The sequence below is a fragment of the Protopterus annectens genome, chromosome 2.part1, assembly GCF_019279795.1.
Source record: "Protopterus annectens isolate FY-2018-M chromosome 2.part1, PAN1.0, whole genome shotgun sequence".
In the NCBI taxonomy this organism is placed as follows: Eukaryota; Metazoa; Chordata; order Ceratodontiformes; family Protopteridae; genus Protopterus; species Protopterus annectens.
Genome location: NC_056729.1, coordinates 1,220,389,551 through 1,220,411,263, shown reverse-complemented (window position 1 = coordinate 1,220,411,263; position 21,713 = coordinate 1,220,389,551). Strand labels below are relative to the sequence as shown.

The window sequence follows — 21,713 nt, the reverse complement described above, 5'->3', positions numbered from 1 at the left end:
AGACTACAACCCAGAAAACCCTTTCAGGACAAAGCAGGTAGTCTGTGACGACTAGCTTACTTCTCCACCCCCTCCAGATTCCATACCCTTTTCCCAGAGGCTCTCTCGCTGTCTTCCCATCTGGAAAAGCATTACCTGATACAAGCGGATCTTGTCCATCATAGAAAAGGGTTACTTCATGACTTGGATCAACCTCCCCTTAAGAGGCATCCCTCAGCCACCAAAGAACCAGCTGCCCCTATTCCAAACAGTCTTGGACAACCTCCTGTCCCAGGGGACTATCCAGGCAATCCCCCCTTCAGAAGAGCGAAGGGGTTTTTACTCCAGACTTTTCCTAGTTCCAAGAAAAGATGTCCCACAAAGACTCATCCTGCATTTATCCCACCTCAGTCTTTTCTTTAAGTACCTGCATTTCGTATGCTTACACCCCAGAATCAACTCTATTCCCACTGTTAATGCCCCAGTCATTTCTGGCCATCTTGGACAGCAAAGGCACATTTCTGCGTATCCCCATAAGACCCAAATACAGGAAATATTTATGCTTCTCTGTGGGTTCCTCGCAATTTCAATTCTGTGCTTTACCCTTTGGACTATCTACTGCTCCAAGGGTATTCATCAAGTGTCTGGCTCCAATTGTAACCTATTGCAGGGTCCAAGGGGTACAAAGTTTCCCATACCTAGACGACCTCCTGATCCAGGCAAATTGCTATGGTTCTCTACAGAACCATCTCCAAACAGTCATTGGTGTCCTGCAGTCCCTGGGTTTCACTATCATTTTCCCCAAATCCAACATAAACCCCTCCCAGGAAGATGTTTTCCTGGGCTGCAGAATCAGGATGGATGTTATGAGGGCATTCCTCCCACCCCCAAAAGGTGGAAGGCCTGAAGGAAGTACCTACAGTCTTTTCTCAATGCCCTTGCCTGGACAGCAAGAAAATATCTCGGACTTCTGGGGCATATGGCCTCTACTATATCCCCATGTTACCACTTGCAAACCTCCACATGAAATTTCAGTGGTACAAGAGATCCACATGGACCCAACACTCCCACTTCTTGGACCAGTCCATCCCCTTCCTTCCATGCCTAAGGAATGAGATCCTTTGGTGGATGGATCAATTCTCCCTCAATCCAGGGCTGCCCTTAAAACCCCTCACTCCAGTCCAAGAAATGTACACAGATGCTTCAAACCTGTGTTGGGGGAAACTTTGAGCAGCTTGAAGGTGTAGGTCACATGGACAAACCCCTTAAAGAGGGAGCACATCAACATCAGAGATCAGGTCCCCCATCTTTGCATTGAAGGCCTTCCGAAAATATCCGAAGCAAGGACCCTTGAAGTTGTTCACAGACTGTAGTAATGTTCTCTAGTATGTGAACAAACAGAGGTGAACAAGACCTTACTTGCTATGCAGACTTGCACTCCAGGACTGGGAATTGGCAGTCCAGTATGGAGTTACCCTGCAAGCGGTCTACATTCCCTCAGCTCAGAACACTAAGGCAGACACCTTGAGTAGGTCCATGTTGCCAACCTGCGAGTGGATGTTAAGCAGGAATGTGTTTCTGGACATAGTCCATGGGTGGGGGTACACCACAAATGGATCTGTTTGCCTCCCCTCTGATCAAACAACTTCCTCAGTTTTGTACCAGGACATCCAGCCCTCTAGTAGGGGTGATGGATGCCTTCTCTTTCTCATGGAAGGGGATGTTTCTCTACACATCCTCCCCCTTCCCACTCTGGTATGTGAACAAACAGGAGTGAGCAAGATCTTACTTGCTGTGCAGACTTGCACTCCAGGACTGGGAATTGTCAGTACAGCATGGAATTACCCTGCAAGAGGTCTACATTCCTTCAGCCCAGAACACTCAAGCAGACATCTTGAGCAGGTCCATGTCACCATCCCACAAGTGGATGTTAAGCAGGGATGTGTTTCTGGACATAATCCACAGTTAGGGTACACCACAAATAGATCTGTTTGCCTCCCCTCTGATCAGACTACTTCCTCAGTTTTGTACCAGGACATCCAGCCCTCTAGCAGAGGGGGATGGATGCCTGCTGTTTCTCATGGAAAGGGATGTTTCTCTACACATTCCCCCCTTCCCTCTCTTACAAAAAGTCCTATTGAAATTTCAGCAGAACAAACTAAAAATCTTGTTGGTGACTCCCTTGTGGCCAAGACTGCATTGGTTCCTCCTCCTGCATTTAGCCAGGGGCAATCATCGCAAGTTACCTCACAGAGTGGACCTACTCACACAGGGCAAGGGATCCCCTAATCCAGCCCCACTTGGAATCTCTGAACCTAACCCTGTGGGTGATAGGGTTTTGATCCCTTTCAGACACCTTTACACCAAGGATGTGCTTAATGTCCTGCAGGAGCTCGGGAAACCCAGTACTAGGAGATCCTATCTGTCCAAATGGAAAAGGTTCTCTATTTGGTGTCTTAAAAGATAGCTAGACACTTTTCAGGGAGAACTCCCTTTACTGCTGGCCTATCTGTGTGAATTGTTGCAGGCTGGGTTGGCATATTCTTCTGTTAAGGCCCACCTTGCTGCTATTTCAGCTTGTGTGCCTCTTGACCCTCCACTGGCTTCTAGACTGCAAGTGAAGTTGTTCCTGAAGAGAGTACTACATCTCAGGCCCCCTTGGAAGCCAGTTCCACCACCCCGGGACCTGAATTGGGTTAGAGAAACTCACTGTTGTTCCATTCGAGCCAACGGCTACAGCTTCTCTAAAGTACAAAAACTGTGCTTTTGATGGCCCTGACCGGCCAGGAGTGTTTCACTGCTCCAGGCCATTATTGTCACCCCATCCTTTTTAGTCTTCCACAGGGATAGGTTAACCCTACGGACTTAACCCATCCTTCATGACCTAAAGTGGTCAATGAATTTGACCCTTAACCAATGTATCCACCTCCCCACCTTTTTTCCACAACCCCAGAATGACATTGAGAGAGTCCTGCATTCCCTACATGTTCACAGACAACTTAGATTCTACATAGACAAGTCAAATTCTCTTAGGAGATCAGAGCAACGATTTGTGTCGTTTTACCCCAGGGCTCTGGAGAAAGCAGTGACAAAGCAGACTGTTTCTACTTGGATTTCCAAAGCCATCTCCTTTTGTTACACCTACCATGGCAAACACCTGGACGATAAGATTAAAGCCCATTCTTCTAGAGCCATGGCCTTATCTGGGGCCATCTTCAAAGGGCTGGACACTGCTTCTGTTTTAGAAGCCGCCACCTGGACATATGTCCATACCTTCACCAAACACTATAAACTGGACCACATTTCTAGATGTAGAGCAGGTTTTGCTAGGGCAATCCTTCATGGATTTTTGGAGAATAGTTCCAAACCACCCACTTCTTTTTCTTTCCTTTGAGCTATGGCACTCGCCCAAAGGTTATGAATACTGCAACATGAGAATAGAAGGACATAGAATAGTTGTGTAAAATCTTACCATAACCATAGATGTCCTCCTCTTCCATGTTGCAGTATTCTATCCTGCCCCCCACCCCCTGCATAATCTTTGCTGGATGACTCAAGACTTGTGCAGCTATCCTGGGACTCTGGTCCAACTGGGGCATTCAGTTCTGATATGTGCAGATGTCATTTTCATCGCCCATGCACTCTACGGCCAATGTCAGATGTCCCATGTTCCTTGCAGTGACTAAAGCTTTTACATACTGGCAGGACGTTCGGGTCGCAAGGTGGAGGCTAACCCCAAAGGTTATGAATACTGCAACATGGAAGAGAAGGACATATACGGTTATGGTAGGATTTTACACAACTATTCTTTCTACCCCCATTCCAATGTAGTCTGTAACAGATGTCTCACAATTTATGAAGGAAGCAGTTTCCAAAAGGATTAAAGTTCAGAGGATTTGGGATCTCTTATTTTTGACTTCCACCTTAACTTCATTCAACTCCCAGTTCCTCAATATCTGCAGATTCCTTCTTGATGTCGTCTGGATTGATCTTAATGTTGTTGGCTTCAACCTTAACTCTCCCTACTCTGAGTCTACAGTTTTGACTTCATCCCAGTTGATCTGTGCTTCTCTCATCCCTGAGATCTCATCGTGGCTAACAGATGTTCATAATTTTCACTGCTGCAGTAGCCTATGTGACATTTTTCATTTTTTGCAAGTGCTGTAAACTGTTTGTGCTTACTAATGACAGTGTGCTTACTAATGACAGTTTGCCTTCTGATGGACTCCTCCTGACATACCTTACTAGCAAACAGGATTTTCCCCAGCTACGTCATGGATACTTACCATGGTCCTGCTGGTCCTTTTTCAGATGTATCTAAAAAGAAAAAAAATAAAGCCCCAATCTATGTCTTCCAAATGGGTTCTTCCTGTGCCTTAACTGATGGGGTGTGACTCTGCATTGACCACTGCTGGTTCCTAAGACAGCTTACTTCTTTCCTTGAATCCATCTAGTGTAGCTTTGCTGGCTACTATAGAGGCGGGGTAGTTCAGACATATCCTCTGTGGCCATGCAGGTACCCTGCTTGGACTTGATAGAACCATCCATTTTTTGTACGAGAGGTACTTTGAGAGAATGTTCTAGAGGTGCCCTGGGAAAGAAACCTTTTGTTCAGGATATGTTGCCTCCCAAACATTCACCCCTTAAAGATGTACCTAGAAAAAAGAAACAGGAAAATTAAGCACATGTAAAATACAGAAATTGTTGCTCTTAATAAAAATATTACCCTGGCCAGGAATTTTACAGTCAGTCAATGCTGTGTGCTGTTTGTCTTATCCTAATTCTAGTGCTTCTTTTTTCTAAGGAAGAGTATGCATTTTCTGAAGCGTCTGATGTTAAGAGACAGAGTTCTCACCTCAGGGTTCTATAGCCCAACTCTGATTCACTCGATAGTGACCTTGAAGGTGGGCTGAAGTTGTCGCTGTGGAAGCTTTATCTTTTCCTAGGGCTATTTCTAGGCTAAGGGATGTAATTTGCTTGGCAACAGACAGATGTTCCTCCAGAAATGGGCAGAAGTTATGATTTCTTAAACATGAAGTTCCTAAGTCTACATCTGTTCTTCTTCTTTTACCATCACTGGGAGAATTCCTTAAAGTTGCCTGTAATGATCCTGATTCTCTGTCATCGTTTCCTAAAAAAAAATAATAAAGCCAATAAACTGTAGAGAATTTCACAAGCTAATAAACTTATTTGTTCTCATCTTACAGCTAACCCAGCTGCTGTCACGCCTGTGGCTCTAGCAGCAAAAAAGGGTCTTTTCTCTTGCAACCCATTCCCCGAGTATAACGAGGGTAAGTGGTTGGACAGGTTGAGACATTTTTTCTTCTGCCACATTAGCCTTCAGAATCCTGCATTGTCAGAGTTATATGTGGAAGTTCATTTTAAAATATGCTAATACCCTGAAAGAATTTTCTGACGTGGAAGCAAATTGAGAAATCTTTGCAGTGCTTCTGTGACCCCTGAAGGTCGATCTTATGCAAATCATATTGTGTATATAACCTTTGTCAGATTTCTAAATGTGCCTTAAAAAGTGTGTATGCTTGAGCTGATACCATTTTCATGGCTTTCACTTCAGCTACTGTTTTGAGGAAATTTGTTTGGGTATGTAATCAAAGCTTTTCAGAAGACTTAGAAACTTTAAGTTCAGTTTTAGGCACAGAAGTGTTACTTGGACCATCTGCTACACAGATTAAACAATAGGATGATAGAGGTAAACTAATACAGGGAATTCCTAGGATTTTTCAGGTTCCCAGATTCTTCTGTTCCAAACCCTATACCCCTTTCAAAGAATAGAACAATCAGGGAACACAGCCTAGTAATACACTCCCAAGAAGGAATGGCAAGAAGGTAACAACCCCAAATAAAAAATAACAAGGCAGTTTCCCTAAAAAGGGTCATACAACAGCTTCAGAATGGCTATGCCAGAGACCCGGTCACCTTCCCTTCTCCTGCTGCCCCTACATCCCTTCTGCCTCTCAGTATCTGACCCTCAGTGCTTCCACTTGGTGTCAGATAAATGGGTTTTGATTCAGAAAGGTTACAGCTGGCAATGAGTAGATTCTCCTCCTCCTTTCAGGGAGATTCCCCTTCACTCTTCAAACCAAACAAAGTTGTTTTCTCACGTGCTGCAACTATACCTCTCAACCTCTCAGTTTAAAAAATCTGGACAAAGCCAGAAAGAATGGGGGGAACAAAGGCCAAAAAATGAGGACAAAAATAAAATTTTGCATTTATAAACCTAGAAAGTTGCTAGAAAAACAGGTTTTGCATAATGTATTTTCTGAAGGATATAAAGTATGAAACTGAAATGTATGTCATTATGTAGTATTATTTAGTGACTTCAATCTTCAATAATTTGCCAGAAAACCACAAATTTTATGAGGAACAAAACAAAAATATGAGGCAAAACTCTCAACGTTCTGTAAAAATCTGTACATTTGAGAGGTATGGAACACGTTAGAGGCAGGTTTCATTGGAAATGTTCCTGTAGAACACTTAGGAAAAGGCTTTTATTCCAGAATGTTTCTGGTTCCAAAAAAAGGATTATTCATGGTGAGCAGTCTTGAGTATTTCCTTCCCCAGATTCTTTATGAAGGTTCTAAAATTTAAAATGTTGTGAGCACTATGGATGTAATATATTATAATTAGGCTAGTATAATACATTAGATTTGTTTTTATTTGCTAGGACATGCTGGACAGCGAGTTGTGGAATTGTTGGTTAAATTAGGATTTTAAGAGCATTTTAGCTAACCCTGACTGCAATCCAGAATTGACTAGCAACATTAGTACTGGAGGAGCAAGTTGGGTAGAGTGGAATTAAGAAACAAGTGTCACCTTAGTCATCCCAGGAGGTGGTAGGTAAGTCACTGTTGCTGTACTGACACCTCCTGGAGATACGGTACTACAGTATGCAGGTTAAGGTCTAGGGTGAGGGTTCTTCCTTGCCCAGGCAGCTTGCTTGCGATATAGCTTTCATTAGTGTATGTGCTCTCTGCACCTCACAGATGGCGTTGCAGGTTCTTTTTTCCTTAGGCATGCACATCATGCTGCCAGAGGGTGTACTTAAGAGCACCGTTAGTAAACCCTGTGTTCATTGCATAGATGAAAGGCTGCAGGGAGAAGGGAGAGTTGAGAGTTAATGGTTGGATGACACAGGGGAAAAAGGCAAAATAAAATTTACTGACTAAGGACTTCATCAGGACTTGAGTTCCTCAGTTTTGGGAGAGGCATGGGTCATTCAGAAGATTAATGATGGCATACATTTGTGTGTGTGTGTGTCTGTCTGTCTGTCTGTCTGTCTTCTGAGGGTGGTCAGATAAATGATGCCCACTGTTGAATCTTCCATTAAAAAGTAATTAAAATTGTTGCATTTTCTTACTCATGATAAAGAATTGATAAAGAATAATTTGATTTATTGACTGAAAGGATTAAGTAGTTCATTTAAAGTGTGTAAAAAGCTGCTTATAGAAAACATGGTTATTTTAAATTTTATCACTTCTATAAAACTGCATTTTAATGCTTGTTTAAAATGTACAAAGCATGGCAGTGAATTCTACCTTTATACTGATTATGTTTTGAGAGATTGGGAGAGACGCCAAGTTAATTTTTTTGTTTTGTTTTCCTTTTAGGAATTAGAAAGAACAGTTCAATCATTTGAAACATTCCTGTGAACTCTTACAAGAAGGCAGGGTTAGCCTGCTTGACTGCTAATGGGAGGGCAGTCTTCTGAGCCATTAAATTCCCAGTTGCACCAAGAATATTCAGAGCCTTGATCATAACTGCTCTCTTTTTCTCTTAATTTTGGTGCTAATGTCTCAGGTACCTGAAACTAACCAGCCTACAAGAACCAAACAGAACTACACATAGAAGTATCTTTGAATACTACAGAATCCGTCAAGACAGTCTGCAGGTTCCGGTGCTATTGCATTCTTCTCAGTGCTGCTCTAAATTCTCTGTGAAGCATTATCTCTGTTTGCTAAGAAAATGTGACAGATTTTTTTAAATCAAACAAGGAAACTGGATAGAGCAGTTTTTCCTTTTTCTCTGTGTTTAAAATGTATTAAATTTTGCTGCGTTCTTTCCTTTTTTTAAATGTTCACTGTGTATTGAAGTGAGACATGTTTTGTTGCTCACAGTTGAAGCTCCTGGTGAAAAGCTGGAAAGACTAGATGTAATTAGAGAAAAAGTGCTCTCTTCTGGTTAGAACTGTCCTTGGTGTGCCTTTTTATCACTGCATATAGATGAGATGTAATCTGGTTGTTCTGGTGTAGAAAATGGAGTACTAAACTTCACCTTTTCAACCATCAAGAGCTTAGTTGAAGGAGAGAACCGCAAACTGTCCTATACGTTTAACAGGAAAACAGAGATATGAACACTTTTAATTGTCTATATAAACTGAAGGGATGAATCTAAATTAAAATGAAATTCTTTAGAATGGTGACATAAAATAAATAACTATATCCTTTATGAAATGTCAAAAGCCCCATTTTAAAAGTTTATTAAATTTCAAAGGTTTGATAGTTTTTCCCATATGTAATGGTATATACTCATTTGATAAGTCCCTTTCCTTTGAGTTGTTTTTAGCTAATATTTGTCAAGAGTATTTCACTGAAGCATTCTACTAATTTTAAAGTATTTGTTAGTCTTATCTGCAGCCCAGCATGTTACAGCAAACCACTAAGTGGCCATGATGTATACTAATGCAGGGTGGCCAGTATTACCATTCACTACGTCAGCTTTCTGTCAGCTACAGGTGTATCTGACAAAATATGCAACACATTTTCTTTAGAGAAGACTGTCTTGGACTACTGCAGATGTATTACTAAGCTACCTCAGCTTTTTGTATAGTATTTACCAACGGTGTTTACAGGATACTGTAATCACGCTGCAGCTGTTTACATGCTAAAGCTAAGGTACTTGTTTTCATGATACCAGCTCCCAAATATGCCACTGCAAATAGAGAACTCAGACTTGATTGGCTTTGGGCTACTGCAGTAATCCAAAGTACATCTTAGTTTATGGATTTAAAGCTTTGATTCTGTCTTGAATTTATTTTTCTGTTTTTTACTTGTTCATAAATTTACATTGACATCAGAAAATTGGAAAATCTTTGTAAATGTTTCAACGTTGTTAATTGCAGCCCTTGTATAACACTGTATTTTTTTTTTTTTGAGATTTTTGGGAAGGGGTTAGAACAATGGTCAGAAGTTTGAAATTGCATTTTCTTTAAGTCTCATAATCTGTATGCATTTTTACGTGTTTTCTTGGCTATTTATTACATAGTACCTGAATAGAATATTTTACTGTTTAATATACATTAACTTAACAGGATTTTGTACTTGGATGGAAATTGTTACAGACTAAAGTTTGATTAAATGCAATGTAGCAAATTTTTTGTAGCAAGTCTCTGTTGTAACGATTTTCACAGGTCTCAGGTTCTTGCTGCATTGTTAAAATTTGTTTTAGTATTTATTCTAGTTTCATGTTGTGAAATGCAGATGTTCTAACAGCAGCACTCATAAAAGTTAGCCTGGCTATACAGTTTTCAAAGGGGGATGCAAACGTTTTGTTTTTATACTGTCAGTTTTAGCTAATGAATTTTTAATTGTTGCTTATGTTTTTTAAATGAATTTTGATAAGTTCTTGATAACTGATGAAAGACTATCTTCCCCACATGTATGTAGCTACACTTATTATGGGTATCGCTGTTGGATTCTCTCTAAGTTGATTCTGTTAGAATGCTATGCAGCAGGGTTTATGTTGTCTTTACAAATACAACATCAGAAGACAAGGAGGATTTGTGGTAGAGCTCCTTCAGTTGCATGGCTTTTTTGGTATGTGTATGTTTTATGTGCTCACTGTTTTTAAGAATGTAATTGTTTTACTGTTACCCCAACTACCATACAAGTAGGAAAAGACACAAACTATGGTAAAAATTTTAGATATTCAAATTAAAAACAGGATTGCGTAAAATGGAAACAGCAGTGTAGTGTTAGAAATAACTGGTTTACTACTGTAGTTGGTTAGTATACATATCAAGTCTGTCGAAGGAACATTTTCTGTCAGATGCCATTTTTCCAGGTTTTGTAGTGTTGCATCCATCTTCTAGACTGCTGAATTTACCAGCAGTGATGAATTAGTTTTCTGCGGAAATTAATTAGCTCATTGCAATATACTTTTTATCCTTTTCAGTTACCATGCTTGCTTAAAAATTAAATGTGTTATGCAAGTTGCCGTACTGCTGTGAATTTTGTGCCCCGCCATGAACATTTATAGGGCACTTCCCTTAGTTCTTCATTATTTGTTGTTACTGCTGAACATGTAGGATATCTTTGCCTGCCTTTTCATCCATATGGAAAAATCATACATCTCTGTATAGTTTGGCTCTGTGCCCTGGATCAGTTTTTGTGAATTTAGATTCCACTTCTTCTTTCCTGCTACCATATTTGTGGCATAGTTTCCTTAAAGGGATTGAAATAGTGAAAGTAGCTAAAGATCTGTTGTTAACATGTTTGCTACAGTAAAACCATTGAGTAAGAATGTATTTCTTCAAGTTGAGTCTTAAAATTCAGTAACATCAATTTCTGATTGCAGTTGCTAGGATACCAAGGCAAAAGGTTGTCAGCAGTTTTCATCTAGTGACCCCTCCATCTACTGCTGTCCAGCTGTGTGTGTGTGTCATTCATTCATTCATTGATACAGGATGACATCTTTCCTTGTTCTTAGCTGTGTAGGACTAAGCTCAATACATAATGTAATATGGGCTTGTTCAGTATTTGTCCATTTGCTGTTTTTTAACATTCAGTAACAAGTGCATCTGAGATACCAAGTAAAGTCCAGGGATGTAATGTGTAGTTGCCAGTACTGTCTAGGACCTTTGTTACTTTTTGTCTGCCTGGTTGTGGTTAGTCTAATCCTGTGACCAGATAGAAGAAATAATAAAAGGCAATAAAACACCACCATCTGGTAGAATCATTTCATTGGCTCTGCACCGAATAACAGCTGGGGTCTCTTCCCTGAGAGACCCATTCTTGGTCATTCTTCTAAGATTTCAAGTTTCCATACCTTGGTTGTTTGTAGACCGGGGCAGGGAGAGTAAATGTTCACCTATTCATCATAACAAAAAATCAAGACTCTCAGAGGCGCTGCCTTCATTATCTGACAAAGCTAATGGAAATGCCAGTACTACAATCCAGCTACTCATAAATGGCATTCTGAAATCTTATCTAAGCATTGGGAGTGTGCAGAATGGAGACAGCACATAAGTTAGCTAGAGTCTCTCTTCCATGATCCGAGGCAGAAGCCACATTGGGGCTTGGTCAGGCAATGAGGAAACCAGCCTCTGCTAAAGCCTGAACCTTTTGCTGAATCTGATGCCTCTTGATGATAATGAGTTCCTTTTTTTTTCTCTCACTATCTGGATTCAGCCATCTACATGTATACACACATAGACAAATATTTATGTATGTGGGGGGGGGGGGGTTCAGACAAGTGTCACCTTGGCAACAGCTGTTGAGAGCAAGACCTGGTAGTCAAGATCTACTCCTCCAGTGCTTGAGCATATGGCTACCTGGTCGTGTTATAAACTAGACATTTAGGTTCCTGGATCCAAGGGTTCTTTACTTTTTCTTCCCAAAGGTCAGGGCTCACTGATAAGACAGATGAACCTGAACAAAACCCCTCACAGCTGCCATCTGTTTTATGCTTGATAGGTGACAACCAGATGGATGAGGGGGGATGCACAGTCTGTAAACATAGCTTGATACTGACACATGGCCTTGCACTAGCACCTTACCTCCTGTCACTTTCCTTTATGTTTGGTCGTCTTGTTCATCCCAAACGTGTGACTGATGTTTCTTCTGTGTTTGAGTCATAGGAATAGTGCATGATGGCTTTCAGGTTGCTAGTGTGTGGGGAGTGCTGTTCCTCCCCACTCCAAGTCCTTTTGAGCATTGGAGACTGAAGAGATTGTAGTTCTTGTCTGAGAGAGACAAGTGTAGTGGATGCTCTTCCATTAGCATTTCTACTGATTACCCTGTTTTTGTGGGAACACTGGTTTGTGATGTTCAGACTAATTTACAGGGTTTGATTCTGACCTTGGAAAAATTGGCGGCTAGGCTTAAAATTACTCAGAAGGGCAGCTAGCCTAGTTTTTACCTGTGCACCTATGAAGGTATTTTATCATCTCCCCTGAAGTTGTTCAACTAGTATCTAGGAATGGGCAGGAGGCCTCTGGTCATCCTTTCCTTTAAGCTATTTTGTTTTGCACTCAGCGACATGCACATGCTGGCTTATGTGCCCTCACCAATGAGTGTTTTGCCATGCTTTGCCAGCAGCTTAAAGCCATCCATTACATTATTTCTTTGGTCCATAATAATACCTGCAGACTTCAGCATATGGCTGGGAGTTCTCCAGAAAGAGTTCAAAACAAAAGTTTTTATTTTATTGCCACAGTTGGCCAAAAGGCTGTTACCCATTTGTTTCACCTGTCCTTATTCCAGTTCTTTTGTGTTCAATCAGGCATTGCAAATGTTTGCACAGGTCATTGATTCTGGGGGTCAAACTTCACATTTTATTCATATTGTCTACTGTACTTTGGATTTAGTGACATCTGCATTAGATGACATGATTGAGACAATTATCCTTCTATGATAAGCTTTCCTAGATGCCCCATGTGTTAACAAAGCTCCTTTTGAAGAGCCCTATCCAGAAACCTACAAGAATCTCCAGAAAATAGTGTCTTCATCTGAGGTATGTATGGTCATACCCCCACCCATATTCTTCTTTTCCTGCTAGAAAATCCAGGCTCTCAAAAGAGTAGGAGGTCTGTTCACAGACAGAAGAGATTTCCAAAGTGTTAGACATTTTGACTTCTCCATCTCTTCCTGTAAAATGCTCCAGGTTGCAGCAGCATCACTTTTTTTTCTGACTCCCCTTCAAGGCTGCCTGTGGAAGGCTTAGCACTTTAGGTTTGCCCTAGTCTTGAGAACCATAATTTAAGCCAAGTGGTTCTGAAGCATAGTCTGAAAAAGGGACACAGTCTAGAGCCTTTGTTCATACTCCCTCTGGTAGACCATTCTTTGTCTGAGAATCTGTTAATGCAGTCATTCTGTCTTAGGAGCATTGTAGAGCCTGTGTTGGCCTCAAAGCTCAAAAGCAATTTCACCTTCTGCCTGTTCTTGGTCCAGAAAAAAACAGGGAGATATCCACTCCACTATGCCAAGTTCCAAGTGATGGTAATCTGTTTTTTATACCTCTTCTATCACAGAGAGTTGATTGATGCCGTTTGGCATAGGTGTTTGTGATAGAAAAGGTAGGTTTGCATTTACTATGCAGACTATTCAGCTGGATTTCCAGACCATCTTGTACTTTGTCATCAAGACTGGGGTCATTGCCAACAACTGCACTGCTGCCACTTATGTTCTGTGTTTTCCTTTATTGAATATTGTGGTTTGGATATTCAGTCCAAAAACTGAGCTGCTTTTGACACCTCTGTGCTCCATAATTCCATCTTATTTCTTGTCTTTTGTCAGAAGGTCTTTATGGCTCCTACCATCAGTGTTATACAGGGGTTGTGGATACTATGTAAGATTCTTCATGGCTGCTCCCTTACTGCAGAAGATATCCTTGATGTAAAAATGCAAAAAATAAGAGTGCTCAACATTTTGGTTGATGCTTAAGAGGGTTCTTTGCAGTGGTAATTCTTGCATCCTTCTCACAGTCCTTTGTGTGTTGAGTTTTAAAAAAAACACTTGAAGCACGTTTCTTCAATCAAATGTGATCTTTATTGGAAGTCATTCAAGTGCTGCTCAATACTAGTGAAAGGTTGTTTGTGTTTTAGATTTTTAAGTTGGTATTCTTGTCAACTTCCAGCAGATGATAGCTAGACCATGTGGGCAATTTAAAATTGTACAGCGTGGGAAGGGGCACCACCTTCTAGTGCATTACAAGGATGCCACTGCATGCATCATTGGTGGCAGTGGATTTGCTGGGTTAAAGAAGAGCTCTCTGAAATGGGCTGTCAGGAGAGTTAAGTACCAGCCATATCTCCCCACTACAGGAAACCATGTTGGAGAAAGAGCTCATACAATGTGGCAATATTTCACTGACCCATAATGCAGTCTGGAATTTAAAACTTTGTTTATTATTTAATTAACTGTGATTTTCTGTTCCATTTACTTCATCTGAAAACAAGTTTGATTTTGGTAGTTTTCACAGACTGTTGAAAGGATGCTTCCATTGTATCCCATAAGGTTTGAGTTAGTTTATGCAGAGGTCATAAATTCCCGTTTAATTTAGTTTAAACTGGAGAAAAAGCAGTGTGCCAGTTGAGAGAGTCTAGCCCTATAAAGCATGGGGAAGAACAGAATTCTTTAGACAGTAGAAATCTCTCAAAGTCCTTCTGGTTTTGTGGGAGGGTATACCTGAAGTTTCCATTAAGTTGGAAAAGAATAAAGTTAAGAATTGCTGAGATATAGTAATAATACTAGTCATTTAAACTTTATTGAATCCCTGTTGTGCTATTAGTCAGCTTGTGTGAAAGAGCTGGAGAAGGTTGTGTACAAATAAGATGAAATGCATCTCTGGAGATGGCCTATGGTGAGGACATCTTACTCGTTTGCTTGCAGTGTCTTTCCCTCATTCTGGCCTCTCCTTGTCTGATGCAGGTCACCCCATCGGTATCTGCCAGAAAAACAATCTGCAGTTAGGTTGTTCCTGCAGCTGAGAGCCACTTTGGCATAACCTGTAAGAGATTAAGTCTTGGTTCAAAATCTCAGTTGGGAAAATCCCATTAGTAGCCAAAGCTTTGTTGGAACTCTAGGTGCGTTTTAAAAAAACACTTGAAGAACGTTTCTTCAATCAAATGAGATCTTTATTGGAAGTCATTCAAGTGCTGCTCAGTGCTAGTGAAAGGTTGTACAGTCAGCTCTATATATTGTACAGAGTGGGGGCGTAACCGGGGTCATCCTCCATTCATTGCGTGTGGGTGTGTTTAAGGGCTGCTGCCTGTATTTTGAAACTTGTGATGTGTTGGGGATGCCCAGTCTAACCCTTGAGCTCATACGTGTGCATTTAAATAAACATTATCATCTTTTATAAAAAAATCAGAGTGATATGCTATAATAGTTTGCTTTAAATATTAATTTTAAATACACTACAAATCCGTGAACCATCCATAAAGTTTTGAGCAAGTGAAATAATCTTGTTTGCTAAAATTCCGTAAAAGAACTAAATAAAAATATGCCATAGCAGAGGACTGAAAGGGGTAAACTGTCCATTTTAAAATATGTTAATAATCAGCTTTTTTGTTCTGGCAAAAGTATGTTTGCTTCTGAGCTGCACTGACTTGTGAAGGTGCTTTCGAAAAACCATCAGGAATGCTGTCATATGAGTGAGCTAGGTTAAGATTTCTAACATTAATCAATGAGAGCATGCAGTTCTAGTCTAGCATGTCAGGTTGAAAATTAATTCTGTCCCTAAAAGGTCACTTAGAGAGTAGAGCGGTCAGGATTTTTTTAAAAGTATATGCCGCACGCAGGAAGGCTGCTAGAAGTGAATTGGGAGGGGAGACTGGTAGGGAGGGGTTTCAGAAAGAAGGATTACCCTGTTCGATGACAGTGGAGTGGTGGTGGGCGAGCTTTTTGGAAGGAGAGACACAGGGTGGGGATTGGATTGAGGGGGGGGTGGAACTAGTCCATCCAGTAAAAATAGCTGAGTGTCTGTGGGATATATTGGATTAGCGGCTGGAGTCATGAGGTTAAACTTGAAAAATGGTTTGCAATTTGTGCGGTGTCTTTTGCCCCAGGGGACAAGTTTGTGTGGTGGTTGGGGTAATTGTACTGATGGTGAGGAATAGATAAATAAAATGGAAACACAGAATTTAAGTTGCAGTCCAAAACAGCTGTTGGAATATCAGTAATTGAATGGGATGCCGGAGGTGATCAGAAAATATGAGAGCTTATGTTAAAACAGAATTGGGCAATGGGGATGGGCAAATTCTGCTGTAATTAGGCAGGTGGATGAACAAACTCAAAGGGAAACCCGAAAACCTGTCATTTGGAGGGGAAATTTCTGCTGTTAGGCAAGTGGATGGGCAGAATCTACAGAAGGGAGATCAGATGTGAGGGGAGTCCATTTAAAAATGTGCTAAAGCTGAGTGGCTGGATAGAAAGTGGAGTTTGTAAGTGCTGGTGGGCCAGCTTTAAAGGAAGAAAGACTACAGAGTTTAGAATGGTCCAAGACAAAAAAGCTGCTCGGTATGAGTACAGATCAGGTGTGGGGGGAAATTATCGGAATTGTAGCTAGGGTCAGACACTTCGGCTGATAATGGAATGTGGCATGTGTGGAGTCTGGCACCATAAGGGCACAGAATGAGGCAGGAAGGGGTCTTATGGAGAAGATTATAGATGACCTATTTAAACATGAAGATAAACCGAAAGATAGGGGAGGGGGGGACTGAATAGAAAAGCCGGAGGAGTAGTGTGGGGAGCAAGGCCAAACTTTAAAAATTAGCTATCGCTAAGGAGGTCCCAAGTGAATGTAATCCAGAGGAGGAACACTAACTTGTATAAAGGGAAGCTAAATTGATGGAAACCTAAAAGAGCTAAGGTCGGCGAATCGGAAACTCGAATCTAAAAAAAATTGTAACAACTCAACGATAGGTAAAAAAATAAGTAAAATTAAATGTTTTAACCAAAAAATACTAAGAATAATCTACTGGCTAAAAAATGTTAATAGCACAACAGGGATTCAATAAAGTTTAAATGATTATTATTATTACTGTATCTGAGCAATTCTAAATTTATTCTTTTCCAACTTAAGGGCAAATTCAGGTATACCCTCCCACAAAACCAGATGGACTTTGAGTGATTTTTACTATGCAATTTAGTTTCAGAATTTACTCAGACATGATAACCACCTAGTAGTCCATTTATCTACTATGTGCCAGCTCATGGTAAGGGTTTCCTAAGAGGCTGGATGTATGCAGAGCCATTAAACATCTTATGGTTAGAACTACCAGCACTGATGAGAATGTTTTTATTTTCATCAAAGCAGGAACATTTGCAGTCATTTAGTTTCTGCTTGGTAATTTACTTTATTCTCTGCTTCCTGAAGTAAATCCTTTTTATGGTTCTGTCAAATTACACTACCCTGTAATGATAGCAATATTTGCTTCAAGATTTGTAGTAGTTTACACTGCCACAGCATGGTATAAGGTATATGCCTTCACAAAAGTGTGTGGCTTTGAAGTTGCCTTCTTGAAATCTTCCCACCTCATGTCACCAGTAATGTGGAATCTTTCAATTTGAGCATTGACTTGCTGAGTTAGGTATCTCAAAGAAGAGAACTGAAGTATGCTGGTGACCTGCATTAATATTTGATCACACCATTTCAGTTAGCAGACATGCAGCCCATCTTTTCATCCCCCCACAAAGGGCCTGAGTCTGCAGGATTCTTTGATCGTTGCCTTAACTAAACTAACTTTGAACTTAATTTTGTTTTGCAAGTCATTTGACCTGATTTTTATCAAAGCTTGTGGCGTGTGGTGCTCTTTGTCATTAAAGAACTAAGAAGGTTGTCACTACACCCTTCCATTAAGCTCATGCCAGTGGTGGGGTGAACACTGGTATTGCTAAATAAGATTTGCCAGTGAGTTACCACCTGATGTTGGGAAGATTTTGCCTACTTCATTGCCTATTTAATGGTATGGTCTCATAGCTTTAGTACTGAGCCAGTTACCTTTTTTGTAAAAGGAAGTATTGTTTATGGCTACTTCTCCCGATCAGTTTTTTATGAAGTTGTTCTGCTTATCTTCCTTTCAGTTGGTATAATTTCCTTGGTGAATAGCACAATGTGATGATGATGATGATGACCTAGTAGGAACGATAATAGCATTTAGTGGTAAGTAAATGAAGGATGAAGCACTGACCTGTTGATGTTAGTAGTACAACTACCATTTTGGATGGTACCCTGGTTCCAGGAGCTGTGTGGAATGGACAATAAGATGCCTTCATTTTGTAGAAAGAAGCAGCATCTTTGGCTAAATTGCCAGAAGTGTTTTGACCATAGAGAAAACTAGGTCAGGAAGGTAGATGGTTGTTTTTAACTTTTATGTACACTGCATCAAACAATTATGACCCAATTGTGAGGAGAGACTTTTTTGGGAGGTAGAGGTTGTATAAGTTGCAGCATACTATCAGAATATGTTGGATGTTTGTGATGTAACTAATGGTATACAAGACTGCATGCCAAGTCCTAGCAATTTGTATTTGAAGGCATAACTTGATGAACTGGCACAACCAGCAGCAAGGTTTATTTTTAGTTTCTACAGCCATAACAGAAAAATGTAAGGAAGATATTCCATATTTAGATGCTACTTGGGCAGCCTTTTCGACCAGCAGCATAATCGCTGTTGCAGCATCTGTATGACACAGATGTAGTCTTTAGACATAACATAAGCACTGTTGTTTTGGCACTTAAGTCTGCAACTGAATGAAAGTATGCAATGAAGCATGATGATTAAAAAAAAATTATGAATGTTTCAAGTTTTTAGACTGTTGCTCCATTACAGGCAAATACATTTTTTGCTGCTGCGTAACACATATTGTTATATTTGGTGTCTTCAAGTACAAAAGTTTATTTTCAGTATATATTTGAAGGTTCAAAATAAATACAGTTCAGAGTTCTGAAGTAACTTACCACTTACATTTTGCTTGTGTATATTTGTGAATACATGCATATATATATATATATATATATATATATACATATATATATATATAAAAAATGTGTATGTGTGTGCATATAGATATATGCATGTGCTGAATTATACATTTGTATGTATGTGCGTGTGTGTGTGTGTGTGTATATATATATATACATATATATATATATGTGTGTGTGTGTGTGTGTATATATATATATATATATGTATGTGTGTGTGTGTGTATGTATATATATATATATATATATATATATATATATATATACACACATAAATAAAAATGTGTGTGTGGGGTGAATGATAGAGATGCACATACACACAGCCCTATCCATAAGTTTCTACGTTTTACCACTTGTTTACTTTTTCTTAATTACCAGGGGGTTTGCATTTTGCAAGTGGTTTAGGAACCATTCAAAACAAAAGCAATTCTCTATGCATTCTGTGCCCTTATTTGAGTTCATTTAGTAAAGTTGCAGAGTGAGCTATTCCTAGCTTTTGTCAGACTGTGCTGCACATGAGGACCCTTAATGATAGCTGCTTCATGGGCTTTTTTGCGACTAACCTGTGATCATCTTTTCCCCCTTAAGTACTCGACTTTCCCATTTGCCAATGTGTTTATAGGTTTAAGTATCTTGTCTTCCCATTTAATATTTTCAGCAATGACATTGCATTCATAAACCACTTGAATGTCATATTGTATTGCTGAAATTTAATACGTTTGTGTATCCACATTATAAGCTTGAATTTGGGCATACACTCACATCCTTTTGTATATGTAAATTTGTTTGGTTTCTTACAGTCGGGGTATTTTGTGTCTTTATTTTGATTCAAAAGAACTGTTCTGAGTTCTTTATTTTCATAATTGTTTGAATTTATAGTTGCATTGTTTTACCTTTTTTTGCATTAGTTTTAAGTTATTATGTATGTGTTTGGAAGTTCTGGAATTTGGAACACTTTTACTGTAATTTGTAAGATAACTGATGTGAAATACTTGAATAAAGGTACAAAGCAGAGCAGTGTTGTTAGAATTTCATTTTTGAGTGCAGTATGTGGATGTAATTTATTAACCTGCATCAGGTTGTACTAAGTTGACAGTTACAAAGTAAATAACTGGACTAAATAGCTTAAATCAGTAGAAGATGTTGCAACACAATTAAGTTTACACCGCATATCTTGAGTTCTAGTGCAGGTGTACTAGAAACGCTGCTAACCACTTATCTTTATTTGCAAGGCTTCATCAGCTGGTAGATAACATTATGGCATTTTGAACAGCTAGGCACTATCTCTGCAAAGCATTTTTTACTTTTCCTAATGGGGAAATGTTCTAAGTGCTGACATTTATTTTATTTATTTAGTTAGTTATTGCTTTTGTTTACTGGGAAAGTCTAAATCGGTGCATGCCCTTTTTCAGTAGAGGCCCGGGAGAAAAAGCTTCATATTGTACACATGTAATTTATACAAGAGATTGGTTACATAACTAGTACAGTATAATAGTTAAACTTTACAGTAGATAGGTTTATAACAATAATATTATTCTAGTTGGACAGTATCAATTAGGATGGTGAATTACAGGTCAGTGGGCATGGGAAAGGTTGAGAAAAAGTGTGAGTAGGAATATTAGGAAGGAGAGAAATTATACAAGTAAAGTGTAGAGATGATCAAGTACGGAGGGGAGAGGATAATAATTAATTTTAAGGAGAGGACAAGAGAGTGGAAATTAGGAGAATTGTTAATGTGTTATCCTGTGGTGAAGCAAGAGCAGAGCCAAGTGTCTTTTAAGTGGGCTTTTAATCTAGTTTTGAAGGAGGAAGTATGGGTATTTTTTCTTGGGGACAAGGAGTCACCAGCTGTGTTTGATTTTACTAGGTGTAGTAAAAAATTTTTGTTGGAATTTTGTGGCTTAGTTGCTGTGTAGGGCTCTAGTAGGTCAGATAGAGTGGGGCAGAGAGTTGGCTTATGTATTAAGTTGGGAGTGGTGAAAAGCTGGATGTGAGTCAGTTGCTGAGGTAATTAATGTAGTTTGTTGGAGTGACAGTGGTGAGATTTGTTTTGGAAATTCGTAGCAAATTTTGTTATAGCATTGTTGACATTTGTATAGGGTGGATTGCAGGTTTGTGAAAATGGATGCTACATAGAGATGGGTAGGTAGTAGAACAGATGGCGCGATGTGGGTTCTAGTGGAATCTTTTAGGAAGGACTTGATCCTTACAGGGACCAGTTTTTTGGTGCATTTGTGTTATACCATTTTGAATACTGTAGACAAATTTCGGGCTGTAATCTATGTGTACTCCCAGCAATTTAGTGTGTTGGACAAGTTCTATCTTGGCATTATCAGAGGAGACTATGGTGAAGGAAAATTTTTGGGAGTTGTGGGATGAAGAGGTGAAGTTTGGATTTTTTAGGGCTGAGAAATAGTTGAGCAGTTTTTAGGCAGGTTGCTGTTGAAGAGAAGGCTTCCTGGGTCATAGTTTGTAGGTTTGTAAGATTTTTGAAGAGCAGATTAGGGTGGAACCATCTGTGGACTAAATGATGACATTCTCACATGATGATGGAAGTGAATTTATAAATATACTAAAGAGAAGGGGGGACCTAGTATGGATCCCTGGGGAATGCCAAGTGAAACTGACAAAAATGTGGAGGATGAGTTTTGCAATCTAACTTTGAGACCTCTGATGGCTATGGAACCAGTAGAGGGATGAGCTATTGAATTTAGTCATCCTATGTGGTAACATAGGGTGGGACACAATTTTGAAGGCTTTGGAGAAGTCTAGGAAAAGGACTGTTATGAGGTGACCTGAGTTTCTAGGTAGATTAATAGTGTTTGTGAAGGTGAGGAGAGCTGTGGTGCTATTGTGGTGAAGTAGAAAGTAGAGTTGGGATGAGCTGATAAGAGAGCGAAGGGACAGGTGGTGGATAAGTTAAGATTAAATAGATTTTTCCAGAAATTTTGATAAAGGAGAGTTCTGTGGAGTTACCTCCTGTTATGGACAGGAAAAATATAGAATTTTCT

General features: G+C 39.8%; 1 protein-coding gene across 1 annotated transcript in view; it reads left to right on the top strand.

The window, feature by feature from the left end:
- ATAD2B (ATPase family AAA domain containing 2B) overlaps positions 1 to 18,711 on the top strand; it is a 4,508,062-nt gene extending 4,489,351 nt beyond the window's left edge. The window contains exon 30 of the mRNA XM_044063554.1: positions 7,608 to 18,711. Coding sequence (XP_043919489.1) covers positions 7,608 to 7,649 — 42 coding nt within the window. The 3' untranslated portion in view covers positions 7,650 to 18,711. The remainder of the gene's footprint in view (positions 1 to 7,607) is intronic.
- Positions 18,712 to 21,713: the final 3,002 nt, after the last annotated feature.